The following is a 23,656-nucleotide window of genomic DNA, read 5'->3' as shown; positions in this document are numbered from 1 at the left end:
AAGAAATAAATTATCACCAAGAATAGTGAGGTCACTATGAGAGGGGCTTATGAAAACAGAACAACAAAACTAGAGCATGCAAACTAGGTATGAGGGGCTTTGCATATTTAATGCGAGGTACTTGGGAGTGTTTGACAAAGGGAGAGGGAAGCATGGAGTGAGGCACCAGTGAAGGGGGATAACTTGGAGACTCTCAATGATGTTGACCTAGACAACATGGAATTGCACAAGAAACATTGAAACCAAATAACAACCCAGACAATAGAGCCCGAAGGTTGCACTATTGAGGTTGACCATTCAAGGAGCAGAATTATCACATAGTAAGGCAATATGAAATAAAAAAGACTAAGAGGGATCATGTAGGCATGTGGGATTAGAGTTGAAATAATGATCATGGAACGATAATGGCAAATTAGAGAAGGAGATGACAACACAATAATGTTTAACCATGGGTATCCCTTCACCAACTCGTGGCCTTAAACTTTCGTGGTGTGGGGGGGCGGTTTCCTGGCATGTTCCCTCCCATTAATATTGGGTGGGACATCGAGCATGATGGCCCCCACGTGTTGCATCCCCTCCCACCTCGTATGGGAAGACAATGACTTATGTTATATACAAACTATGATATTAGTTTTTGTAATTGTGGAAGCATAAAATGTATATTCAAAATTAGATTATTTGGATAGAAATTTGGAGAACTTTATTTTTTGTTATGAGGAAATTGCATATAAAATCCATAGATTGCGTAATCCTTATGTATTATGGGTTTTCAAGATCTTTATATCTATATGTGCAAATCAAATTTAAAACTTCCATAACTTTTTATGCTTTATATTGATAAAAAATGATCACCAATTTTTAATAAACATAAATACAAACACCTTCAAAACATTCATCCATTAACTACTACTACTCAATCTTATAAAAACTTCTCTTCTTATTCAAAATTTAGTAATATAAAATATCAAAATTCCCATTAATCTAACTCTCATTGTATTTTAAATATTCCAAAATTAATTTATTATTTTTCCAAAGTTTTATTTATTTATTTATTAAAAAATAAAATTTACGTTCAACATGTGCATGAAGCACTCATCTTATACTAAAGTTGCCATATTCCAAATTTTTTTCTAGACTGATTGAATTGAGAAGCCTACACCCACAAACATAAACCCATGCAAAAAACATGACCCTAAAACATAGTCGAGTTCTACAACTTTTGTGACCACAAAAAAATAGTGTAGTACCATATGTGGTTTTTAAACAAAATACACCAGAGGTCAAATATTCCTTAAAAGAAAAAACATATCAGTTGCGAGTGCCAAGGAGGTCCAAACGAAGCCCTTCGATAAAGGGTCCATGGTAGAATTCTAAGGTGATCCTATTTCGCTACTCCTGTACTTTCCATACTGCCAAAGCTTGAGTAGAACCCACCTTAGAGAGGGCATTTATGCATAGTTCCGCTCCCTATAAATATGGCGACAAGTAATGTGATCAAATGGTTGCTTGAGCTTAAGGACCTCCTTAAGAATATGACTCAAAGTGTGAATATGGCAACACTGAAGCTCATTGAACCAATTTATTATAATCTTCGAATCACCAAAAATCTGCAGAGAATAAACATTCATTTCAATAACAAAAAGGAGGAGGAGCTTAAGGTTAAGAAGTTATGCATAATTGCTTGTTCCCCTCCCCAGACCACTCTGTAGCTTGTAAAAACGATTGTCTTATATATATAGAACTACCCCCCCTACCACAATCTCTATTTGTTAAGGATGCATCGTTTAAATAAGCCCATGGATGGGCTATGTCAGTTTCCTTTAAAACAATGATCCTAGGAGCATGTATTCCATCATCAACTGAAAGGAGTTCATAATTCGCCACAAATTTAGCTACCATCCGATCTAGAATATAGGGATTGTCTTTGAAAATAACTTTGTTCCTCGAAATCCATATGCCCAACATACCAAAAGAGGCAAATTCCTCAATTGCTTTATAGAGATTTGCTCTCACAAATCTTTCCAAATATTTCAGAAAAAAAACACCCCATCACAAAGAAATATTTCCCACACTATTTATGATTGCATTCCAAACAGCTCATAAAAACATATATTAAACAAATGTTCAATAAATTCGACCTCATTTTTACACAAAGCACATCATCACATATTTTCACACACCATTTTTATAGATTATCCCAAATTAATACTTTATTTAATTTATTATATAAAACCTCTAAACAATTACTTTTAAACCCACTAAAAATTCTTCCAATCTCTAAAATTTATAGCAAATTCATATTGCATTTATCTTCAATTTTTTTTTTAAACATATTCCTTTCCCATCTATCTCTTTCACCAACCAACCTAGATAATTAAACATACCCACTTTCCCAACTCTATTGCTTTCACAAACCAACCTTGAAACACCTCCTCACAATATAAAATCTCTAAATAAGGGCCTAGTTCTTAGGCTCTTCCAAGCCGAGAAGGTTAGGGACTCTCAAGCAACGCGTGCACTTCATCGAGAGGCTCATCTCATCGATATTTGTTCCAAACTTGAGGGGTTGGATCTAGAGCGGGCGGCTCTATTTCCTAAGTCATTCCTTTATTTATTTGGTTTATTGATTCTTTTTTAATGGCCTGCTATACGAAAGGCACCGTCTACAATTAACCAAATCAGAGTTTTCCACGTATAAAGGCAGTCCTGCCCTCCACAGTCTGTCAGACACTTCAGTGCATAATCTTGAGTTTTTCAGCTTCCCTGAAACCCTCTTCTGCTTGAAAATCGCTTGCAATTGCTGTCAATTAAACTATGTCATCATCCAATGAGCCCTGAAACCCTGGTGGATTTATAAGCTATATAGAAAGGAGCCCCAGTTCGCTATAACAGAATGAATCCCGGTGACAGAGGCGAGGGCCGCCGTGGCGGTATGGGTGGCGGTGGCGGTGGCTTTGGCAGAAATTCTGGGGATTTTCCAAGTTTCCCAGACCCTTTTGCTGGATTCGGCTTAATTGGTGGAGGCGGCTTTGGCGGAGGGGGAGGAGGGCGAAGCTTGGTGGAGGAATTCTTCGGCCATGATCCATTTGAGGATCCTTTTTTCCGGCGTCCATTCGGGGGTTTGTTCGGCCCTCCAGGCAACAGTTTGTTTGGTTCCGGCAGCCTTTTGGGGCCGATGAGGGGTAATATGGGCATGGGCATGGGCATGGGAATGGGCATGCTAGACGATGAGCCATTCAGTCGCCCTTCCAACGAGGTTTTTATTGATCAGAGGCCCTTCAATTCGGCACAGCCGGTAAGCGCATATGTTTAAATATCGAAATTAATGTTTTCTTTTTGTATTGCCTACCTGCAAGTCTGGAGCTCAATTCCTTACACGTTTAGGGAAATAGTTAGGAAAAGTTTAAGTGTGGCTATGACCGACAGTTAGGTCCGACATATCATATTTATTCTTGGACTTATCTCTCCAATCAAACTAAATTCAGGATTTAATCAATGACTTTAAAGACAATGAATCGATTAATTCAAAATGCTGGTTTTTAAGAGTTTGTTTTTTGAGTTGCACATCTAGGATGTGCCCGCAATTTCTCTTTAAAATTGACCATTTCCTTGCTGTCAGCAAATATAAAACAAGAGCCATTTCTTTGAAGAAATCGCTTAGAAATGGCTGTTTGTCTGCCGTGTCTCTTTAAAGATGACCAATTCTTGGTTCTTCCCAAGTATATAATCATAATATAACTCATGAAAACACATAATTACTCGAGTATAAAAAGATTTTAAATAAAACATAAAACCAGACCATGGCATTCTTCACTTGCTAAATAGAACTTGGAGGGTTTGATTTATTGTTAGATCTTGCACTTGTATTTTAGTCTACTGTCTAGGACTAGCTAGAGTTGCACGTTGGAAACTTACTCATTTGCCAGGGGCTGAAATTCAGGTTTTGAGGCCTGCACGAGGCATAATTTCACCCCCACACCTATACTTAAGTTACTTGAAATGGAAATACAGGTATGGTTTTCAAACAGTTATGAGTTTCAGAAATTCCATTTTCAAAACTCTAGGAAATGGGGAAATGATAGTATTATGATAATATATACAACGGCTGCATGTAGAGTTGAAGACATTAAACATTGAAAAACTACAAACATTTGTAATGTTCACATATAAGGACACAGTCATTATCTGATTGATTGCAGATTCATAATACTCACGAGTCATTGCAAAACTAAATTTGCTTTTCTTTTTTTCCCTCAGAAAAATTCTCATATCAAACTCTATTTCAAGTGGAAATGGTTTTATACAGACAGAAAGTGTTGCCATATCGACACACAGAAACTGCCATGAACTGACTTTCAAAGAATAACTAATATTCTTAGTATAGTTGAGTGGAAAGATCCATGTAAGTTATGATCATCTGGTAATAAACATATAAAAACGTAGAAATAACTGTCCATAAACATTGAAAACATTTTAACATGAAAATCAACAGTCATTGGGATCTCTCTCTTTCCCTGCTTGTGCGTTTGTTTTATGGTTTTGTTAGAGGGAGGGGGGGAGGTTGTAGTTGTTGGGGTTAGCCTTGAGGGTCTGCTCAATCAGCTGGTGCCTTTGTTGTGAAGAGTCAAGACATTGCAGTGAATCTAGTGCATTGTACAGGTCCTTGTCTAATTTTGAGAGAGTTAGATGCTTTAAGTCTATTCTACTCACTTTACATTGGGTACCCATCCCCATAATGGGGGACGTGCCCAAAAGTTTCTAGGGGGTTATTTCAAAGGAATACACACACACTCCAAGGAAAAGTTATGAAACATCGAGGTGAGGAGGCTTACCCTCTTCACTCTAGGTTGCTTCTTTCCTAGAAAAGTAGTCCTTTCACCATGCCAATGACTACTCATAGACGAGGATTGAATTGCAAAAGGTGACAAGCATGGAGGTTGGTTGTCCTATAGATTATTTTTAGTATTGTGGATGTTAAAATATCATTCGTTCGTTCATATTATGGGCATGGTGAAAGGACTACTCTTTTTCTAGAAGATAAGTTGCCTCGAGGGAAGAGGGTGAGCCTCTCCATCTTGATGTTCAATAACTTCGGTTGATCTGACCTGTAATTCTACTGCTTGTTCTTACATGACTAGTTCTTGGATAGTGAAAGGACTAGTCATTAGCATGGTGAAAGGACTACTTTTCTAGAAGAGGATTAGCCTAGAGAGAAGAGGGTGAGCTTGTCCTTCTTGATATTCCGGACTTCAATTGATCTTACTTGTAAGTCTCTGCTTGTTAGGATACAGAGAGGACAAGCTCACCCTAGAAGAGGATTAGCCTAGAGAGAAGAGGGTGAGCTTGTTTTTGCATTCCTTATGAGGTTGAGTTGTAGAAGATTTCCATTGATTTGCTTTCTCCACATCCAAGAAATCAAACACTTGAATCTCCAAAGGATACAAGTTCGAAACACTTGAAAATCTTTAATATTAACTCAATGGCTAGTCTTAGGAGAATGTACATGGCTTGAAGTGCCACCTAGGTTTTGTATTCTTGAACAAGCCCAAATTTGTATGAAACTAAATAATTGTCCTTAATATATAAGAGCTCCCTTGCTCCACATAATGTCGGGTTTCCTCTTGAGGCACCATAGAAGAAACTATAGGCACTTGACGCGCCAATTTGCACTTTCTTCACTTGTTGTTGCTTTATGGGTTTGGTAGAAAGTTTCATAGATTCATGGAATATTTGATCTTGTGATAAACTTGAGAAGGAGATAGGTATATCTAGGGGTTCAAGTTGCATGAAACTTGGAAACAGGAAACCTGTAGATGATCACTGATTAATTTATGAAAAATCCCCAAAAATTGCTTGAAAAAGATAGAGTCGAAATGCACCCATGCACTAAAACTTGTTTTTGTATGAAGATATGGCTAGAAAATGTTATGGACACTCATGATATGTGATTCATACTTGTATTTGCATTATTGTATGTTTCCAATCTTGGTATGGTGGGGCGGGAGTGATGGTTTTTTGCAACTTAGCTTGGAATGGAGCATTTTTATTGATGTTCAAACTACTGATGAAACAATAGTTGGAAAATGTGGATGATCACATACCTCTTTGCATTTCCTTATGATCTCTTATATTCAAGCAGTGTCATTGTTCAACTTCTGTTTTTAGGTTCAAAGAATGGAATATGTAAGTAGTTGAAAAGATGTGACCATATCTAGTCTTCATAACCAATCTTATAGTTTAATAAACTAGCTTATTGTTAATCATGGCTTGATCCACATGAGTATGCCGGGCCTTTTATGTTGCATTGGTGAGAACTTGCGCCATGAAATTTGAATTCTTCTCAAATAATGATCTTGCATCGAAAGAAACATGGAACCCATTCACAAGGAGGCAATAATGTTCAATGATGGCCGGTGTGTAATGTTGTTCGCCCATAATAAGAACTGAACCATTGTCAAAGTATAGTTTTTATGATTTGTAAATCTTGGTGTGACAACTTTAGTGGAGCTTTTATGGCTTATAAATTTTGGTTATGAGAGTGGATTTTTTATGACCTATAACTCTTGTTGCAAGACCCTCCATGTTCTTGTTTATACCTTCAATGAACCCAACTAGAACATCTTTTAGCATCCATTACAAATTGATGCCCAACATCTTTTAGCATCCATGACATTATAAGGTATCTTGTTAATTTTGTCTTTGAGAAAAGATTGATGGGAGATGTGAAAGACGTGCTCAAGGCTTCAAGTTATATCTTCATACTTATAGTGAGTTTTATGTCTTCTATTATTATTTTTATTTTTTTGTGGAATAATTCTTAGAAGCCACAACCTTTTGCTTGTGACAACAAAAATGCGACTCTTGTTCCCTCACCACATTTGCTTGCCTCTATTAATGGAGAAGGTGATACTAACTTGCCTCCTGTCATAACAAAGACTGTTTTTGCATGAAGGATAATTAGGGAGAAGAATACAAAAGGAAAACAAAGCTAAGGAACTAGTTGAAGATAGAGGAAATGTAATAGCAAAACAATGGTAGGGGTTTGTAGAGATGAAAATGCAAGAAAAATAAATGTCTTGATGACAACTCTACCTACTTCGTCTATCAATTAAAACTTTGTGTATATTATTATTTGAAGTGATGATTGTGCCATTTGAGAGATCCACATTTGTCTTTAATGTCACAGTGAACCACAATGGTTGAGATCCACCTTGATCAATCATTGGATATGTTCTTTTTTTTCCAAGTAAAATCTTGAGAGGAAACTCCTGCAACTTACTTGCATTTCATGGATGGTCTCCACATCATTGTTGATTACAATGCTCGATTTGATAAGGACATTGATTGAGGTACACGATAAAGGTAACCAGTGTGGGGGATTGACCTTGAGAACTCTTCGTGAAACTTAAAGCAGTCAATCATTGGAGCTAGCCTATTGGGTTGAATCATTTGATATGTTCTATCATTGTTGGCTTGGCATTCCATCATTGCAACTCCTAAGATCATCCTACTTGTCTTGAGTGAGGCTTTAAAATCCACTTTGATGTGGTGTTGTTGAGTATATGTTTTCATATAATCTTAAATAAGATTTGGAATTTGATCTTGTACTCGTTCAAATGTTCTTGTTCATTTGCATTCCACATGTCTTGTATGATTATCTTTCCCCACAACACTTGTTAGTTAACTTGGTAATGATTTATCATGAAAATACAAAAATATAGATCTTCAATATATAAAATTGCTATATTCATCCATGAGAGTATGAGAGATTACACATAATATAATGCAAAAATAAGAAACATAACCAAGTATACTATCACGATCAATTACAATGGATCAATTCATTTGTTAGGATTCAAATCATCATGGGCCATTGTGTGAAATTATGATTCATGAATCAAAGTGAATCAAGGTTCTCAAACATTAGACTATATGTTCTATACTGAATCTCCACATTATTTTGCCAGTATATTTTTTGGAGGATTGCCAGTAGGGCATCCAAATTATTGTACTCAAATTTTTACTATTGCATAATAATAAAATAAACCCTCATCTGTTGCATCGGTTTTCCCTTCGAGGTTTTTCCAAGGACTATTAGTCCAAAATTATTGGTGTCTATTTTATTGTGTGTGTGCATTATTTTCTCAGCTTCTAGTTTATTTTCTACAGCATATTTTATTTTTGGTGAAGATTGCAATTGTGAGTTTATCGATATTTTTCGTAATAACAAATAAACTGCAAAACAATTAGGAGATAAATTTCTAGTAATTGCAATCAAGGAATTTTCACATGGTATTAGAGCCAAGTTTTGAAGAATAGATCAAAGGCTCAAAAGCGAGAGGAGAAAAATTGTGCAGCTTCAGAGGGAGATCTGGGCACAATTTCTCTAGATCTGTGCATGCCAGTTAGGGGTGTGATTTGTAGAGGCAGTGGGATTCGATTTCCAGTTGCAGGTGCGGGAAAAGTTCGAATAGTCTTAGAAGTAGAATTTGCAAACAGTGAATTTGATGGGAAGCAATTATGGTGAGTAGATCAATCAGTTCGTTGAGTAGATCTAGGTGCAATGATTTTGCAGCAAGGGTTTCAGTTGTAGATCCGTGCAGGGACAGGGAGAGAAAAGAACACAGAGGAATTTCTAGAATTTCTCAGAGGGTTTCCAGATCCAATTTTTAGGAGGAGATCCATAATTTCCAGAAGCAGAAGACCATAACAATTTTTCCAATCAGCGAGTGCGAGCATTAGGAGGAGCAGGTCGTGTGCCAGATTCCAGAGGAGGACTTTCGGAAGGTTGAGCGAGTTGCCCAGTAGGAAGCAACAAGCAGAGTGAGAGTCAGAGAAGGATTTTCGGAGGCAATAGTAGCAGATTTGCGCATTCCCAAGGGAGTGCGATAAGCAAAGAGAGGCCAAGCAGGAAAAGATAAGGAGATTTCCAGTTTCAGTTTTCAGAGTATTTGAGTTTCGTAGGGATGGCCTCAACAGGTCTTAGAGATCATGATAGACTTGACAGAGCCCCAAACTTTGGTGTCTGGAAGGCTAGGATGCAATTCCTTTAGGATGAGCATGGCTTGAAGGAGTTTGTGACAACAGCCGTAGTTGTACTGACAGAAGGATATGGCCAAAGTAAAGTGGATGATCTTGGATGGAGTCCGAGATCATATCGTTCCACAAATTGCAAGGCAACAACAAAGGAAATGTGGGAAGCCGTCATGAAGCTATATCAGGATTTGTCAGAGAATTGTAAGATGATTCTCAAGGAGAAGTTGAGGACCATGAAGATGTAGAAGGGTGAAGGTGTGACTCCTTATCTCACTAGAATTCAAAATCTTCGAGATGAACTAGCAACTGTGGGAGAGAAACCAGAGGACAACGAACTGGTTCAAATTTCTCCAGAATGGGTTTATTAGCAAAGAGTGGGCACTGTTTGTCCAAGTGATTACTGGATGAGACAAGTTGCCACACTGGGAACATCTTTGGAATGATTTCACATAAGAGGAGCTTAGGCTCAGTCTTGCCCAGGGCACTACTAACAACAGTAGCAAAGGGCCGAAGGTTGAGAAAGAGGAGGAGAATGTAGCCCTTGCCAGTAAGGGAAAGGCAAAGAGGGGTCCTAGTCAGGGATATAACTCAAATGGAGGTGAAAAGAAGAAGAAGGATTTGTTGAAGATCAAATGCTTCAGAGGTAGTGAATTTGGTCACTACAACACCTAGTGTCCCAAGAAAAAGAAGGACAAGAAGGGGGAGCAACAAACTGCAACTTCGATAGAGAAAGATGAGTTGACCTCCAGGTTGGAGTTTGCATTGATATACCTCCAGAAGGAGGAGGGGCATAGTACTTTAGAGATGCAGGATGGTAGGGTCCAAGGTGGTAGCACTAGACAGGTGTTTCCTCTTGGATCATTACCTTGGCTACGAGGCCCACAATATTTAGTGGCAGGAGGATCAAGATGTCAACATGCGTAGTCATATCTTGGAAGACAATTGCAAAACTAGTTGCAGTCAAATTCTAGAGGGGCACACGGACTGTTGGGTGTAGACAGATACTCTGTAGACAGAGGAAAGCTAGTTATAGTTAGAGCCTCAAGAGACAGTTGCAGAAGTCAGTTGCAGGGACAACATATTAATTCTCAGTTGCTGTAGTTGCAGCAGTAGCAACTTGAGATCATATGCAATGTAGGTAGTGTTGGCAGCAGTGCAGGTAGGCACAATGTAGTGTCAGTGCAAATGCAAAGTGGTTCAACCACAGGGTTAACAAATGAATCAAAGTATGTGCAGTGACTTGGTGGACAGTGACAGGATGTTACAGATGTCAGACACCAGTAGCGTGGTATAGAGGGAAGATGTTATGAGAGAACACCTTCCTCGCTAAGAGGGAGTGTTAGATTTTGTAGTATTAGACAGGTGTTCTAGTCTTGATTTGTGTCTAAGAGGCTAAGGAACACAAGCTATTCAAAACCCAGAAAAGGTTTCACGAGATAAGTTTGCGAAGTGCCTCAATTAAATTAATTGGTCAATAATTAAAATTGCCTAAGCCTAACGTAGGAAAGTTGATTAATTAAAGGGAATTAATTGAGGATGATCAAGAACACTCTAGAGACTCACATGGATTGAGTCTAAGATGATCTTAGCCGTTGATGAGGATTGAATCATGGTTGTTGAAGCTCCAACGAGAGATTATAAGAGGAAGTTGATGGGATGGATATAGACATAGTTTTACAGTTGTGAGAAGAGGAGAGCGAGTTCCTTGGAAAATTGAGCTATTCAATTGAGTTCTAGCCAGAGGGAGAAGCATCAACAATTGAGGGAGTAGAAACAAAGAGTTCTGGATGATTTTTCTAGTGCCGAAGAGCCAGTAGAAAGGAGGCCAAAATTATTCTGCAGGGAAGTCGAATAGCCAGTGCGAGTAAATTCAGCAAGGAATTGAGTTCTAGCGAGAGGGAGAAGCATTAACAATTGAGGGAGTAGCAACAAAGAGTTTTGGAGGATTTTTCTAGTGTCGGAGAGTTAGTAGAAAGGAGTTCGAAATTATTCTGCGGGGAGGTTGAATAACCAATACGAGTAGCTAGAAACCCCAGTGCGAATGCTGAAAAGGGAGTTGTTTCAGTTGCTTGAGGTCGGGAGATCACCCGGAAGGCAAAGCAAGTGATTTCGAGAGGCAGAGGGAGGCTGGACGTCTCAATTGGAGTCAAATTGCAGGCAACATGAATTTCCTAGGTAGGTCGAGATGTCGGGGAGAGAGAACGAGCAGGTTAGAGGGAGGCCAAATTATTGCAAAAGGGAGAAAATTTCTCCAAATTATTTTGCCAGTATATTTTTCGGAGGATTCCCAGTTGGGTATCCAAATGATTGTACTCAAATTTTTACTACTGCATAATAATAAAATAAGCCCTTATCTGTTGCACTGGTTTTCCCTTCGGGGTTATTATGGGGACTATCAGTCCAAAAATATTGGTGTCTATTTTATTGTATGCATTATTTTCTCAACGTCTAGTTTATTTTTCGTAGTGTATTTTATTTTTGGTGAAGATTGCAATTGTGAGTTTATCAATATTTATTGTAATAACAAATAAACTGCAGAATAATTAAGAGATAAATTTTCCAGTAATTGCAATCAAGGAATTTTCACAGGGAGCACCGCCAAATTTTAGGGAAATTCAAGGGCGATCGAGGGACATCAAGGTGTGTGTGTATTAAAAAATGATTCAAAATTAAATTCAATAATGAAATACATTGATTCGTACATCATAAATGATTTAATGAAATAGAAATAATAAAATATTATACATATTTAAATTTATCATTCATTATTCTAGAGTCTAATTAGTACTAGGGTTGTGGGGGGTTCCCCCCCCCCCACCCCCGCTCACGAAGAGCGCTCCCTTAAAAAAAAATTCTACTCCCTCCTCTGGAATGTTTGTTTTTTTGCAACCTTTGTCGATTTTTTTTTTGTAATCAAATTGGCATGTTTGGTTCTTTGCATGCAATCGATGATAAAGATAGATTGGATCCCATTGAATGGTGGAACATGTATGGCTCTGGGAGACCTTTGACAGAATTAGCAGTTAGTAAAGTGCTTTCACAGGTGGTTAATACTTCTTTTGTAGAGAGGTGTTGGAGCACCTATAGCTTCATCCATAATGTCAAAAGAAATTGCCACAGTGAAAATTGGGCAAAAGCTTGGTTTTGGATGTGGTTCACGACCATTGTTGTGTCAGACTACGCAAGAGGAGACTCCCATTGTTCATAGATCATGGGAAAAGAAATTAGAAGTTTCTCATAGCAAGAAGAAATTTTAGTAGATAGTAGATTTACTTGTCTTTTCTAGTACTTTTTATAACTATTGAATATTTCATATTTATTATGGTATTATTTGTAAACATATATGATGACAATTTAAGTTTGAAGTTTGAAGTTGGCAATTATAACTTACTGGTAATGAATTCTGAATATGATGCTTCGTGAAACATTTCATTTCATGTTTGATATTCTTTGTTATAGTTTGGTAGTGGTTACAAGTACAACTTTAGTAATGACAAATGTTATATATTGAACCTTGAAACTTCAAGGTTGATGAGAATTGAGATGTAACTTGTGGACCCGAGGTTGATAAAGATCATAACTACTAGATGATTGATGTTATATGGTTTAATCCATGTTTTTATGATTTTTATAACTAATTCATTGTTCTACATGCTTTTTTCGATATATATGCATCAAGATATATACACACATATATTATATAAAAAAGGCTCCTAACCTGGAAGCTTATGAAAATTGCCACTCTCGCTCGTGCTTCCAATTAACCTTGATTAGTACTAAGCAAAATATTAGATACTAAAGTGTAAATTTTAGGTAACAATGGTATGTTCTACGCTTTAGCACAATTTACTTAAATGTTCCTTTATCAACCCAATGGCAATTTCCAATTATATCCTGTAGAAATCACATTAACTTAAACACATTGACAATAAATGCAGATAGAACATAAATACATGTGCAGAAGACAAGCCAAGACAAGAGGACAAAAGATGTGGTAGATGCTAGGGACAAACCCCAATGTGGTGAAACCCTTTGATCAAATATTTTTATTATTCTTCAATAGTTCAACAGAGAGAGAGAGAGAGAGAGAGAGAGAGAGAGAGAGAGTGCAAATATCAGAAATATATGCCCAAAACAATCCTGCCAAAACAACAGTCAATCAACAGTTAATGCATCCCTAACCAGAAAGTCAACCGTGGTCAAAGCCACCCCAAAATGTCCTCCAATCAGCTTGGTCAACAACATAAGAATGCGACAAAGAGGGTCAAAGTCAACATAAAACAAGCTTGGTCAACCCAGTCCAAGTCAGTTGTAATTTTGCGGTTAAACCAAAAAGTCAACGCAACAGTCAACTCAGTCAAACAGTGCCCAATCACCTCGAAATTTGTGCCACAGAATGCGGCCTGCAAAAATCGAAATTTTGCTCTAAAAACAAAAGTCAATGTTGGTTAATGCATGCCCTAGTCCTAAAATTTTCAGCCTTCAAAACCAGTCCAGAAATTTGCCTTCCTTCCACACGTGCGAAGAAGAGAGCCTCCAAGTTGTACGAACCAATCAAGAGAGGAGAGAGAAGATGATGTGATGAGATGAGTGACATCCAAATGAGAGAAGGGTCACTCCTATTTATACAGTTCCTCGAGGGTGAGGAGACACATCCATTGGGCTTCATGAGCCTACATTTGATTGAGGCCAACCTTGACAATTGACCATGAGAGAATAAATTCAAAATTCCATTTTTGCTTGTCAAAATGAGATGATCTTTATATCAAAATTATACCTCTCGAAAAGAGGAATCCAATGCAATAATCATCTCCATCATATGAGCTGTCCTAAGGTGGAAGTTGGGCTACATGAGCCTACATTTGACTGAGGTCGACCTTGAGAGAATAAATTCAAAATTCCATTTTTGCTTGTCAAAATGAGATGATCTTTATATCAAAATTGTAGCTCTCGAAAAGAGGAATCCAATGCAATAATCATCTCCATCATATGAGTTGTCCTAAGGTGGAAGTTGGCCCTAGTTGTCAATTTTAACACTCCCTCTCAACTAGGGAGAATTCCACCTACCAATCCATCTAACATCATCATGTCAACCTGTCATCCTGTTAAACACACACATGGCGTCAACAGAATATTAAAGATAAGCAGGAGAGCACATTTATTATTAACAAATGATATACATTTATATTACATTCATATGACCTTTGGTTTCGTATTCCAAGGTCTCTTGGACTTCCTTAGTCTATTTGGCTTCCACACCAACCCTTAGAGGATTAGGTGTCCAACATTGCCCCCCTTAATCCAAAGGGGTATGTATGAGTCCAAGAAGAGAGTTGTAATACAAAATGTGCAAAAAAACATGGCAGTACTAGGCTGAATGTGCTCTCTGAAATGTTGGTATAAAGGGCAGTGGTTTAAGGATGATCACCAGCACTGGAACACTTAGTGCAGTTCCCAGAACTCTTCCGAGTCTGGCATGAAGCTCAGGTCTTCTGCTAGAGGAAGTGCTCCTGATGTTTTGAAGAGGGAAACCTTCAACCGTGGAAGGGAGGTCTCACCCCGCATAAAAGGGAGAACCTCAACCTAAAAAGGGAGGTCCCAACCTGTGATGGTTTAAGGATTACCACCAACTCTGGAATGCTTAATGCAATTCCTGGAACTCTTCCAAAACTGGCAAGAAGATGAAGTCTTCTGCTAGAGGAAGTGTTCTTGATGTTTTAAAGAGGCATCACCAACTGAAGGCATGCTCAGGGGCATCTTTGTCTCTGGCTACAACTCTAAATCTGGTATGGCAGGTTGTGGCTTAGGCTCGCTTGATGTGGCTCTGAAGCTTGTAGATGACCATCATTTGCCCCCTGTCAGATACAAGGAGAGAAGATGAAGAGATCTCAACTCCAAGACTTTTCAATACTCGAGAACAAGTTTGGACATATGACTGAAATATCTTCTTGGCTGTTGATGCCCATTGCCAAGAAGTGATCCATCCAAGATGAATCACTGTTCTTGTAGGATGTTTGTTTTTGAAGCATTTGTTTGAAGAATGACTGGTTTTATGACAGTGCTTACATGGATGAAGATCAAAACAATGATCTTTCATATGGCCAACTCGGTCACAGTGTTGGCATTTCACAATTTGTTGTTGTTGTGGAAGAGGAGCAGAAGCTGAAGGTGAACTGTCATGAAGAAATCCAACACTCTGAAATTAGATGGGCTTTGAGTAATCTGGAATATGAAAGGACATGCCCTTGTCATATCCAAGACCAATTTTGAACTTCTGCATCTGCATGTAACTCTGCGACTTTATTGGGCACTGGATCTGAATCAATTGTAACATTTTTGTCTTGCTGTTTATGGGAGTCTGTTTCAATCTTTTGAACAGAAACAGATTCAGAATGATGACTCCACTGTTGTAATTCTTCCTGTTGTAGTTGAGATTCAGGCTGTAAAAAATCAATATGTTCTTGTGCATATTATAGACAAGTCTGAATTTCTGAGAGAGAGCCTTTGCTGATTTGGAATGTGTCATTAGAAGTAGATTTTATTAGAGTTTTCAAGAACTCTAATACTCCATTGAGTCTAGCCATTTTTCTCCAGGTCAAGTAAATGAAAGATGCTCGAACCAACTCCTAGCTCTTCAATTGTGTTTGCAAGTTCATATGCTCCAAGAGGCCGACTAGTCAAAGCAATTCCGATGTACAATACCCACTACTATTCTTAAAACTAAATACAAGAAAGAGGTGTGATAGGAAAAGCTTTGAATATTAGTGGGTGATGTCGCTAAAATAGCAATGGCACTAATGACCTTATCAAAAGTTTGGTTTAAAAAAATGCAATAGAGATTACAATGATAAGGAATTAGGGAACCTGGTATCGATTTCTTCACAGTGAGATCAACCTTCTATGACAAAGATAACTTCTACAGTATGCCTTCGAATTCCCAGCTCATGCTCTGTAATTTATTCAACCACCAACATGTACACAATTGTGGTACCCACAACAAGAAACTCGACCAGGAATGAGCAGTGAGAATAACAACTCATCTAGCCAACAAGGGAAGGGTTCAACCTTTAGATAGCAAGCAACCTCAACAAACAGACTCCTTCCATGTATAGGGAATAGATAGCCCACGAATTTAATGATGACTCAACCCTCTTTTTTTGTAAGTCTATAATAGCTCACTGAACGCTGCCTTGAGAAGATAATAAGTGTCCCTTCTACATGTACCTTAGGGAATTAATCTTTGCAAGTAAATATGTTGCCACTTAATACTGAACTCGTCCTTGAGAATACTTGGACTCCTTGCTACCGATGGCCTGGGACGTTCTGAGGATTCAATCTTGAGACGTTGGGTTTTCGAGTTCTTGTTTATATCGACAGAGTGCACCCTGGAATGTGAAGTCATAAGTTTGATTGCGAGGCTCTGAATCTTCTGGCGAATGTTCGTCTCAGAGAACAGGAATTCGACAATTTTCAAAAAGACGAGTGGATGAAGATCTCTGAATCTTTGGCGAATGTTTGTCTCAGAGAACAGGACTTTGGCAATTTTCAAAAAGAGGAGCGGATGAAGATCTCTGAATCTTCTGGCGAATGTTCGTCTCAGAGAACAAGACTTAGACAATTTTCAAGAAGAGGAGCGGATGAAGATCATTAAGCAGAGAGAAAGATTTGGCCGCTTTTTCTACCAATTTCTAGAGGGCGAATCCATTGCCAAGTCTTTGACCACATCTCAAGTTTTTTGGAATCTTTATGGAGGGATATCGACATGAACTGGATTAGGAACAACTGCGATAACGACAGCAGTGAGCTGAACTTGATTATTGTATCACATGGATTGAAAGCGAGAGACACGAATATTGGCCGACCTTAACCTTCCTCACACCTGCAGCAAGGTCATTGACTTGACAGGGTGCCGTGGAGCAAACCATTCTTGTAATCTTGACAAATCGGTGCAAATGACCTCATATAAACCCTGGTGGATGGACGCGGCCCGTTCGTGCAGTTGTTACAAATTTGGTGGCTCAATTCATTAAGAAATTTTACGCATATTCAATTCCGCAGCGAGAAGGTAGCCAGAGGCTTAGCTGTGTTATCACACCCACCAGACACAAGCTTCAAAGATTTCAGGGACTGTTATCTGACAGGACATAGCAGTGCATGCAAGGGAATAACATACTAAAAAATACAACACTAAGGAGCGCCAAGGTTTCCAGGCAGATTTCAGAGCATTAGAGTAGGTGCACAGAGAAGAGTAAAATGCTCAAGTTCTTACAAGCAGCAGAAAGGGCAGAATTGACATGATAGTTCTGATGAGCAGGCGCATATTGAAGAATAAAGCGCTCAAGTTCTTACAAGCAGTAGAAAGAGCAGAACTGACATGAGAGATGCCACAAAATCAATATGAAACTATTAAGGATAGCGCTGAGGAGATTCCAGGAAAAGTCAGATAAACCGTTGCAAATACATTGGGCACATAAAACGTTTGTTTACAAGTCAGTGCATAGATATTAGACCAATCACTCATCAAGGCAAAATCTAGTATCGATTCTTAGGCAAGAGGTCAGAATACACAACGTTGTTCGAATTAGGACCAACGTATTTCATGAGGGAGCGTTAGTGTAGTAGATTCTTGAAAAAATAGTAGAGGGCATTAAATGTGTAGAGAATATAACAGAGAATTAGGATAGGATTAGAATGGCAAGACTGAAATTTAGAACATGCATACCTAGGTGGAGGCCACAAAATTAGTGGCTCAAATTGGAGTAGGACTAGATTGGAACAGGACTAGCAATTGCCCGCTCTGAGACCATGTTAAACACACACATGGCAGCAACAGAATATTAAAGATATGCAAGAGAGTACATTTATTATTAACAAATGATATACATTTATAGTACATTCATATGACCTTTGGTTTCGTATTCCAAGGTCTCTTGGACTTCCTTAGTCTATTTGGCTTTCACACCAACCCTTAGAGGATTAGGTGTCCAACATTCTGTACAATCTCTGTCACTGTCCAGATCTGCTCTGCTGAACCATGAAGTAATAATGAAGATGAAGTGATCGAGAGTGAGTCATAAGGTCATACAACTCTCCACTAACAAACGTCGGTCTTTGATCCTAGATCAAGCTGTTGAACACCGTGCATCCTATTCATAGGGAGTACGACAATACACGATGTGTCCATCGGTAGTGCTATGGTCCCTAACCACCTTTTCCCAACTCATTGGCTATATGAGAGTTACTTCCCATGAGTACCAGACTCTATGGGTAGGATGTGTGCCGGGGCATCAGCAGGAGAAGGTGAACCACTCATCTTGCTCATATGCCATAAGAGAAGGTGAACCACTCATCCTGTGCATATGTCAATCGTAGGGGAAGGTGAACCACTCACCCTACATGCATGTGTTTGGGTAGGGGATGTTATGAAACCAGCTCACAAAAAGATAGAAAAGAGAGATCCACGCCTTAGAATTTAGCCTCTTCGAGGGGGCAACCTCCTTTACATTACATAAATGAACAATTCTTGGATGATACAAATGACAAAACCTCCTTTCTATATATAGGAGTCTAAGGAGTCACAATATAATCCAGCCGACCTAACAATAATAATATAAAGCCACAAAAATAACAATAGAGGGATTCTATGGGGCACAGAAATAACAATATGGGGGTAATAGGGGCACAACAATATAAATAAGGGGTATAACTACAATAGTAATGGGGTAATTACTAGTATTATAGGGACCCAACATGCCCCTCTCCTTCAAAAAAGTGTTGTCCTCAACGCTTGAGCAGTTCTGGGTACTTCTGCATAAAATTCTCATCCTCCCATGTGGAATCTTCAGCGGATAAGTTCTTCCACTTGATAAGATACTCTGAAATTGATCGATTTCGTAGCTGTCGAGTTCTTGTTTCTGTGACTGCTTCCGGTTCCAATATAATTTTTCCTTCCTCGTCAAGTTCTGGCAATATTGTTTGAACTGGGAGCTTGTCGCCTATGACCTTCTTTAAACATGAAACATGGAAAACTGGGTGCAATCGAGAAGCTGCAGGAAGCTCCAATTTGTATGCCATAGTACCAATCTTTTCCAACACCTTGTACGGACCATAATACTTTGGTGATAATTTATTATCCTTCTTAGCTTGCTTTAGGGACATTTGCTTATATGGTTGTAGCCGTAGGAATACCCAATCACCTACATCAAAACTTCTTTCACTGCGATGTTGATTTGCCTGTTGTTTCATTCTATTTTGTGCCAACACGAGGTTATCCTTTAAGAGTTGGAGGACTTGTTGTTGATGTTCGATGTGATGTTCCACTGCCTGAACCTTAGAATTTTCTCTTAAATATGATGTGATTGATGGTGGTTGGTACCCATAAAGTGCCATAAATGGGGTCATTTTTGTTGCTGTATGGAAGGAAGTGTTATACCACCATTCAGCCAGAGGCAACCATTTGACCCATTGTGTCTGTTTATCAGATACAAAGCAACGAAGATATCCTTCCAAACATTTGTTTACTATCTCAGTTTGCCCATCAGATTGAGGATGATAAGATGAGCTATGAGCTAACTGAGTACCAAGACAAGAAAACAATTCTGTCCAAAAATTTCCAGTGAAAATGGGATCTCTGTCACTTACAATAATCTTTGGGTTTCCATGTAGCTTTTGAACTGTTTCCATAAATGCAGTAGAAACTGTACTGGCTTTAAATGGATGTGATAATGCACAAAAGTGTGCATACTTGGTAAGTCTGTCAACTACCACCATGATGACACTCTTTCCCTCAGACTTGGGTAAACCTGTGATAAAATCCATTGAAACCTCCTCCCAACGTTGGCTTGGAATGGATAAAGGTTGTAATAGACCCGGTGTCTTAATTGTTTCAACTTTATTTTGTTGGCAAACCAAACATTCCGCCACAAACTTTTGAATATCTGATTTAAGGCCATCCCAAAAAAATTCCTTCTTAACCCTGTGGTAAGTTTTTAAAAATCCTGAGTGCCCTCCTAAGGGAGAAGTGTGCAATTCCATAAGAATCTTTTGTTTTAGCTGGGAATTCTTACAGAGGTATAAGCGATCTTTGTACCATAACGAATCATTTTTCCAGCTAAATGTATCAGAAGTACTGGAATCTTGTTGTAGCTTTCGAATAAGTGCCCACACTTCTTCGTCATTCTTCCATTCCTCCTTTGCTTCGTTTATCCAATCTGGTTGGATAATAGAAATGGCACACAACAATGCTTCCACATCCTCATCCTTTCTTGAGAGTGCATCTGCCACCACATTTTGCTTCCCTTTTTTGTAGATGATTTCAAAGTCATAACCCAACATCTTTGTGACCCACTTTTGTTGCTCTTCAGAGGATAATCTTTGTTCTAAAAAGTATTTAAGGCTATCATGATCCGTTTTTACCTTGAAGTGTCTTCCCATTAGGTAGGGTCGCCATTTCTTAAGTGCATGGAGTATTGCCAACATTTCCTTCTCATAAATAGCTTTGCTTAAAAACTTTCCCTTGATTGGACGACTTTCAAAAGCAATGGGTCTTTCATCTTGCATTAGAACAACACCAATTCCATTTCCTGAAGCATCACATTCCACAATAAAGGTTTTTGTGAAGTCCGGTGTAGCTAAGACCGGTGCTTGGCACATTGCCTCTTTAAGATGTTTAAAGGGCTTTGTTGCTTCCGGAGTCCATGAAAATGAATCTTTCTTCAATAATGTTGTTAGAGGTGCTGCTATTCTCCCATAATTCTTAACGAACTTGCGATAATACCCTGTCAACCCAAGAAATCCTCGCAGATGCTTTATGGATGTGGGGATTTTCCATTCCTTAATGGCTTTAATTTTGCTAGGGTCTACCTTAACTCCTTCATGAGATACAATATGACCCAAATATTCCACCTCCTGGACTCCAAAGAAACATTTGGATCTTTTTGCATATAATTGTTTCTCCTCCAATAGTTGTAGCACCTTGTCAACATGTTCAACATGATCCTTCCAAGACTTGCTGTAGATTAGTATATCATCAAAAAATACCAACACAAATTTTCTAAGGAATGGTTTGAAAATTGAATTCATCAAACCTTGAAATGTTGAAGGTGCATTGGTAAGGCCAAAAGGCATGACCAAAAATTCATAATGACCCTCATGAGTTCTAAATGCCGTTTTCGGAATGTCTTCAATCTTCATTCTGATTTGATGATATCCCGAACGAAGATCCAACTTGGTGAAGTAAATTGATCCATGCAATTCATCTAGTAATTCATCAATGACAGGAATGGGGAACTTATCTTTAATAGTGAGCTTGTTGAGCTCCCTATAATCTGGACACATGCGCCATGATCCATCCTTCTTGTGCACCAATACTACTGGAGCTGAGAAAGAACTTTGACTCGGTTGAATTATACCAGCCTCTAGCATTTCTGCAACCATACGTTCAATTTCACTTTTTTGGACATATGGATATCTGTACGGCCTGATGTTTGGAGGAACACTTCCTGGAATCAGATGAATAGCATGATCATGATCACGCATAGGTGGGAGACCTTTGGGAGTCTCAAATACCTTGGAATGATTGTCCAGGACTTTTTGGAGATCTGGAGAAATAGATGATTCCAATGTGGAAACATCTAGCGAACATAATTGTGCAATTACACCTCTTTGCTCCTTTTTTAGAAGCTTTGTCATACCATTAGAGCTGATTATCTTTCCTGGTTTCCCTGCAATACCCCTTAATTCAACTTCCTTTCCTTCCACAGAAAATTTCATGAAAAGTTCTTGAAAATTAAAAGCTATTGTACCCAAGGATTGTAGCCATTGGACTCCTAGTACAACATCAGCACCTCCCATTGGAATGGAAAGCATTGGGCTAGTCAATACATATTCTCCCATGGATAGCTTGATATTATGGCACTTTCCAGAACAATTTATTGTTCCTCCATTTGCAATCATCACTTGACACTCTGGTGCTGGATATAGGAAGCAATTCAATTCTTTTGCTACCCTACAATGAATAAAATTGTGGGTGCTTCCTGAATCAATCAACACTATTACCTTTTTCTTCTTGATTTGTCCTTCTATCTTGATGGTTTGAGGAGTGGTAATTCCCGCCAATGCATTACAAGATATGGTCGGATTTATTTGTTCTTCATCTAGGCTTTGTTCCTGGAATATATCCTCTTCTTTTGACCTTTCTTGCTCCTTTTCTTCTTCTTCTTCACAATCTATGTAGAATAATTTCTTCTCACCACACTTATGACCCTTTGTGTATTTGCTATCACAATTGTAACAAAGCCCTTTTGCTCTTTTTTCTTCCAATTGTTGTGGTGTCAACCTTGTAGGTTGTGGAAGACTATGGGCAACGACACTTCCGTCTTTATAGTTGTGAATGGTATGCTTCCTAGTTGCCATAATTTTGCTTTCCATTTTTCTTGCTAACCTGAATGCCTTCTCTAATGAATCAGGTTCCCAAAGGCGCACATCATGTTGGATATTATCCTTTAAAGACCCTATGAACACATCAATCCTATGCTCCTCTGGAATATCTTTTACCCTTATGTTCAATTTTTGGAACTCCTCAATGTGCTCCATTATTGAACCCTTTTGTTTGAGACTTATCAATTGGCTAAAAAAAGTGTTGCTTTTTGTATCCTCATAATGTGCTATCAATTCTTCTGTAAAAATTGCCCAAGTGATAAATTGTTTACGAGAACAAAGCCATTGATACCATACAAACTGATTTGGTTCCAAATATAAAGTTGCCATACGTACCTTTTGTGTGTTTTGCACATTATTGAGATCGAAGAATTGCTCCATCTGTAATATCCATGTGGCGGGATCCTTGCCATCAAACTTCCTCATATCGATTTTTGGAACATGGTGAGTCTTCGATCCAACATTAGAGTCTATGGAATCATGATTAACATTTCTTTTGTTCTCATCATGAGTTTCCTTTACTACCTTTTCACCATTAGTGACCCTTTCTTGTAGCAACTTCTTCAATTCTTCCATCGAATCCTCCATCTTAGCTTCCATGCCCTTTATCTTAGATTCCACGCCATTTATCTTAGATTCCACGCCACTTATCTTAGCTTCTGTTAGCTTTTGTGAGCGTGACATTTGTTGCACTTGTTCTTGTAATTTTGATATATCATGTAGCATTTCTTCCTCTTCTTCATGAGTCATGCTAGAGCTTTCAGGTTCTTTACTAGGTGTTTGCATTTTCTTTCCTCGGGGCATCAGTTACCGATAATAATTCTTTACTATGCCCTTTGAATTCCTTTAAACCAAGCTTATGCAAAAATTAAAAAAAACTACACACCTTTTTTTTACTTTGTAGAAGCCTGATATTGAATCTGATGTATCTCTGTAATTTCGAATCATCCAGTGCTGAAATTGTGACCTGTAGTAGCCTTCTATGTCCTCTTTCCAATGCCACTAGTCTGATCCAAATTGGATTCTCCAAGAAAGAGTTATGCACAATCTCTCGCAGTGACCTGATTATAGACTAGTTCAGTAGAGCGAACTTGTATGAAGTGCCACGTGTCACTGTTTCAACCTTTGACTCTGAAAAATATATAAAAGAAAACTACAGTCCGTCCTCTTTCTGTACCTTCTT

The 23,656-nt window shown here is 38.5% G+C and overlaps 1 protein-coding gene across 3 annotated transcripts in view; it reads left to right on the top strand.

The window, feature by feature from the left end:
* The first annotated feature begins 2,499 nt into the window (after positions 1-2,499).
* Positions 2,500-23,656, top strand: part of LOC149164027 (uncharacterized) — an 80,510-nt gene continuing 59,353 nt past the window's right edge. For 2 of the 3 annotated variants that reach the window (XM_089431929.1, XM_089431930.1), the window contains exon 1: positions 2,500-3,295. In XM_089431929.1, coding sequence (XP_089288055.1) covers positions 2,894-3,295 — 402 coding nt within the window. In that variant the 5' untranslated portion in view covers positions 2,500-2,893. The remainder of the gene's footprint in view (positions 3,296-23,656) is intronic. The other variant, XR_016260653.1, reaches the window with a different exon arrangement.

This window comes from Pinus tabuliformis, chromosome 5_1 (genome assembly GCF_031772625.1).
Source record: "Pinus tabuliformis cultivar Carrire ecotype Pingquan chromosome 5_1, CPIR1, whole genome shotgun sequence".
Lineage (NCBI taxonomy): Eukaryota > Viridiplantae > Streptophyta > Pinopsida > Pinales > Pinaceae > Pinus > Pinus tabuliformis.
This window is presented reverse-complemented; position numbering and strand designations above follow the sequence as displayed.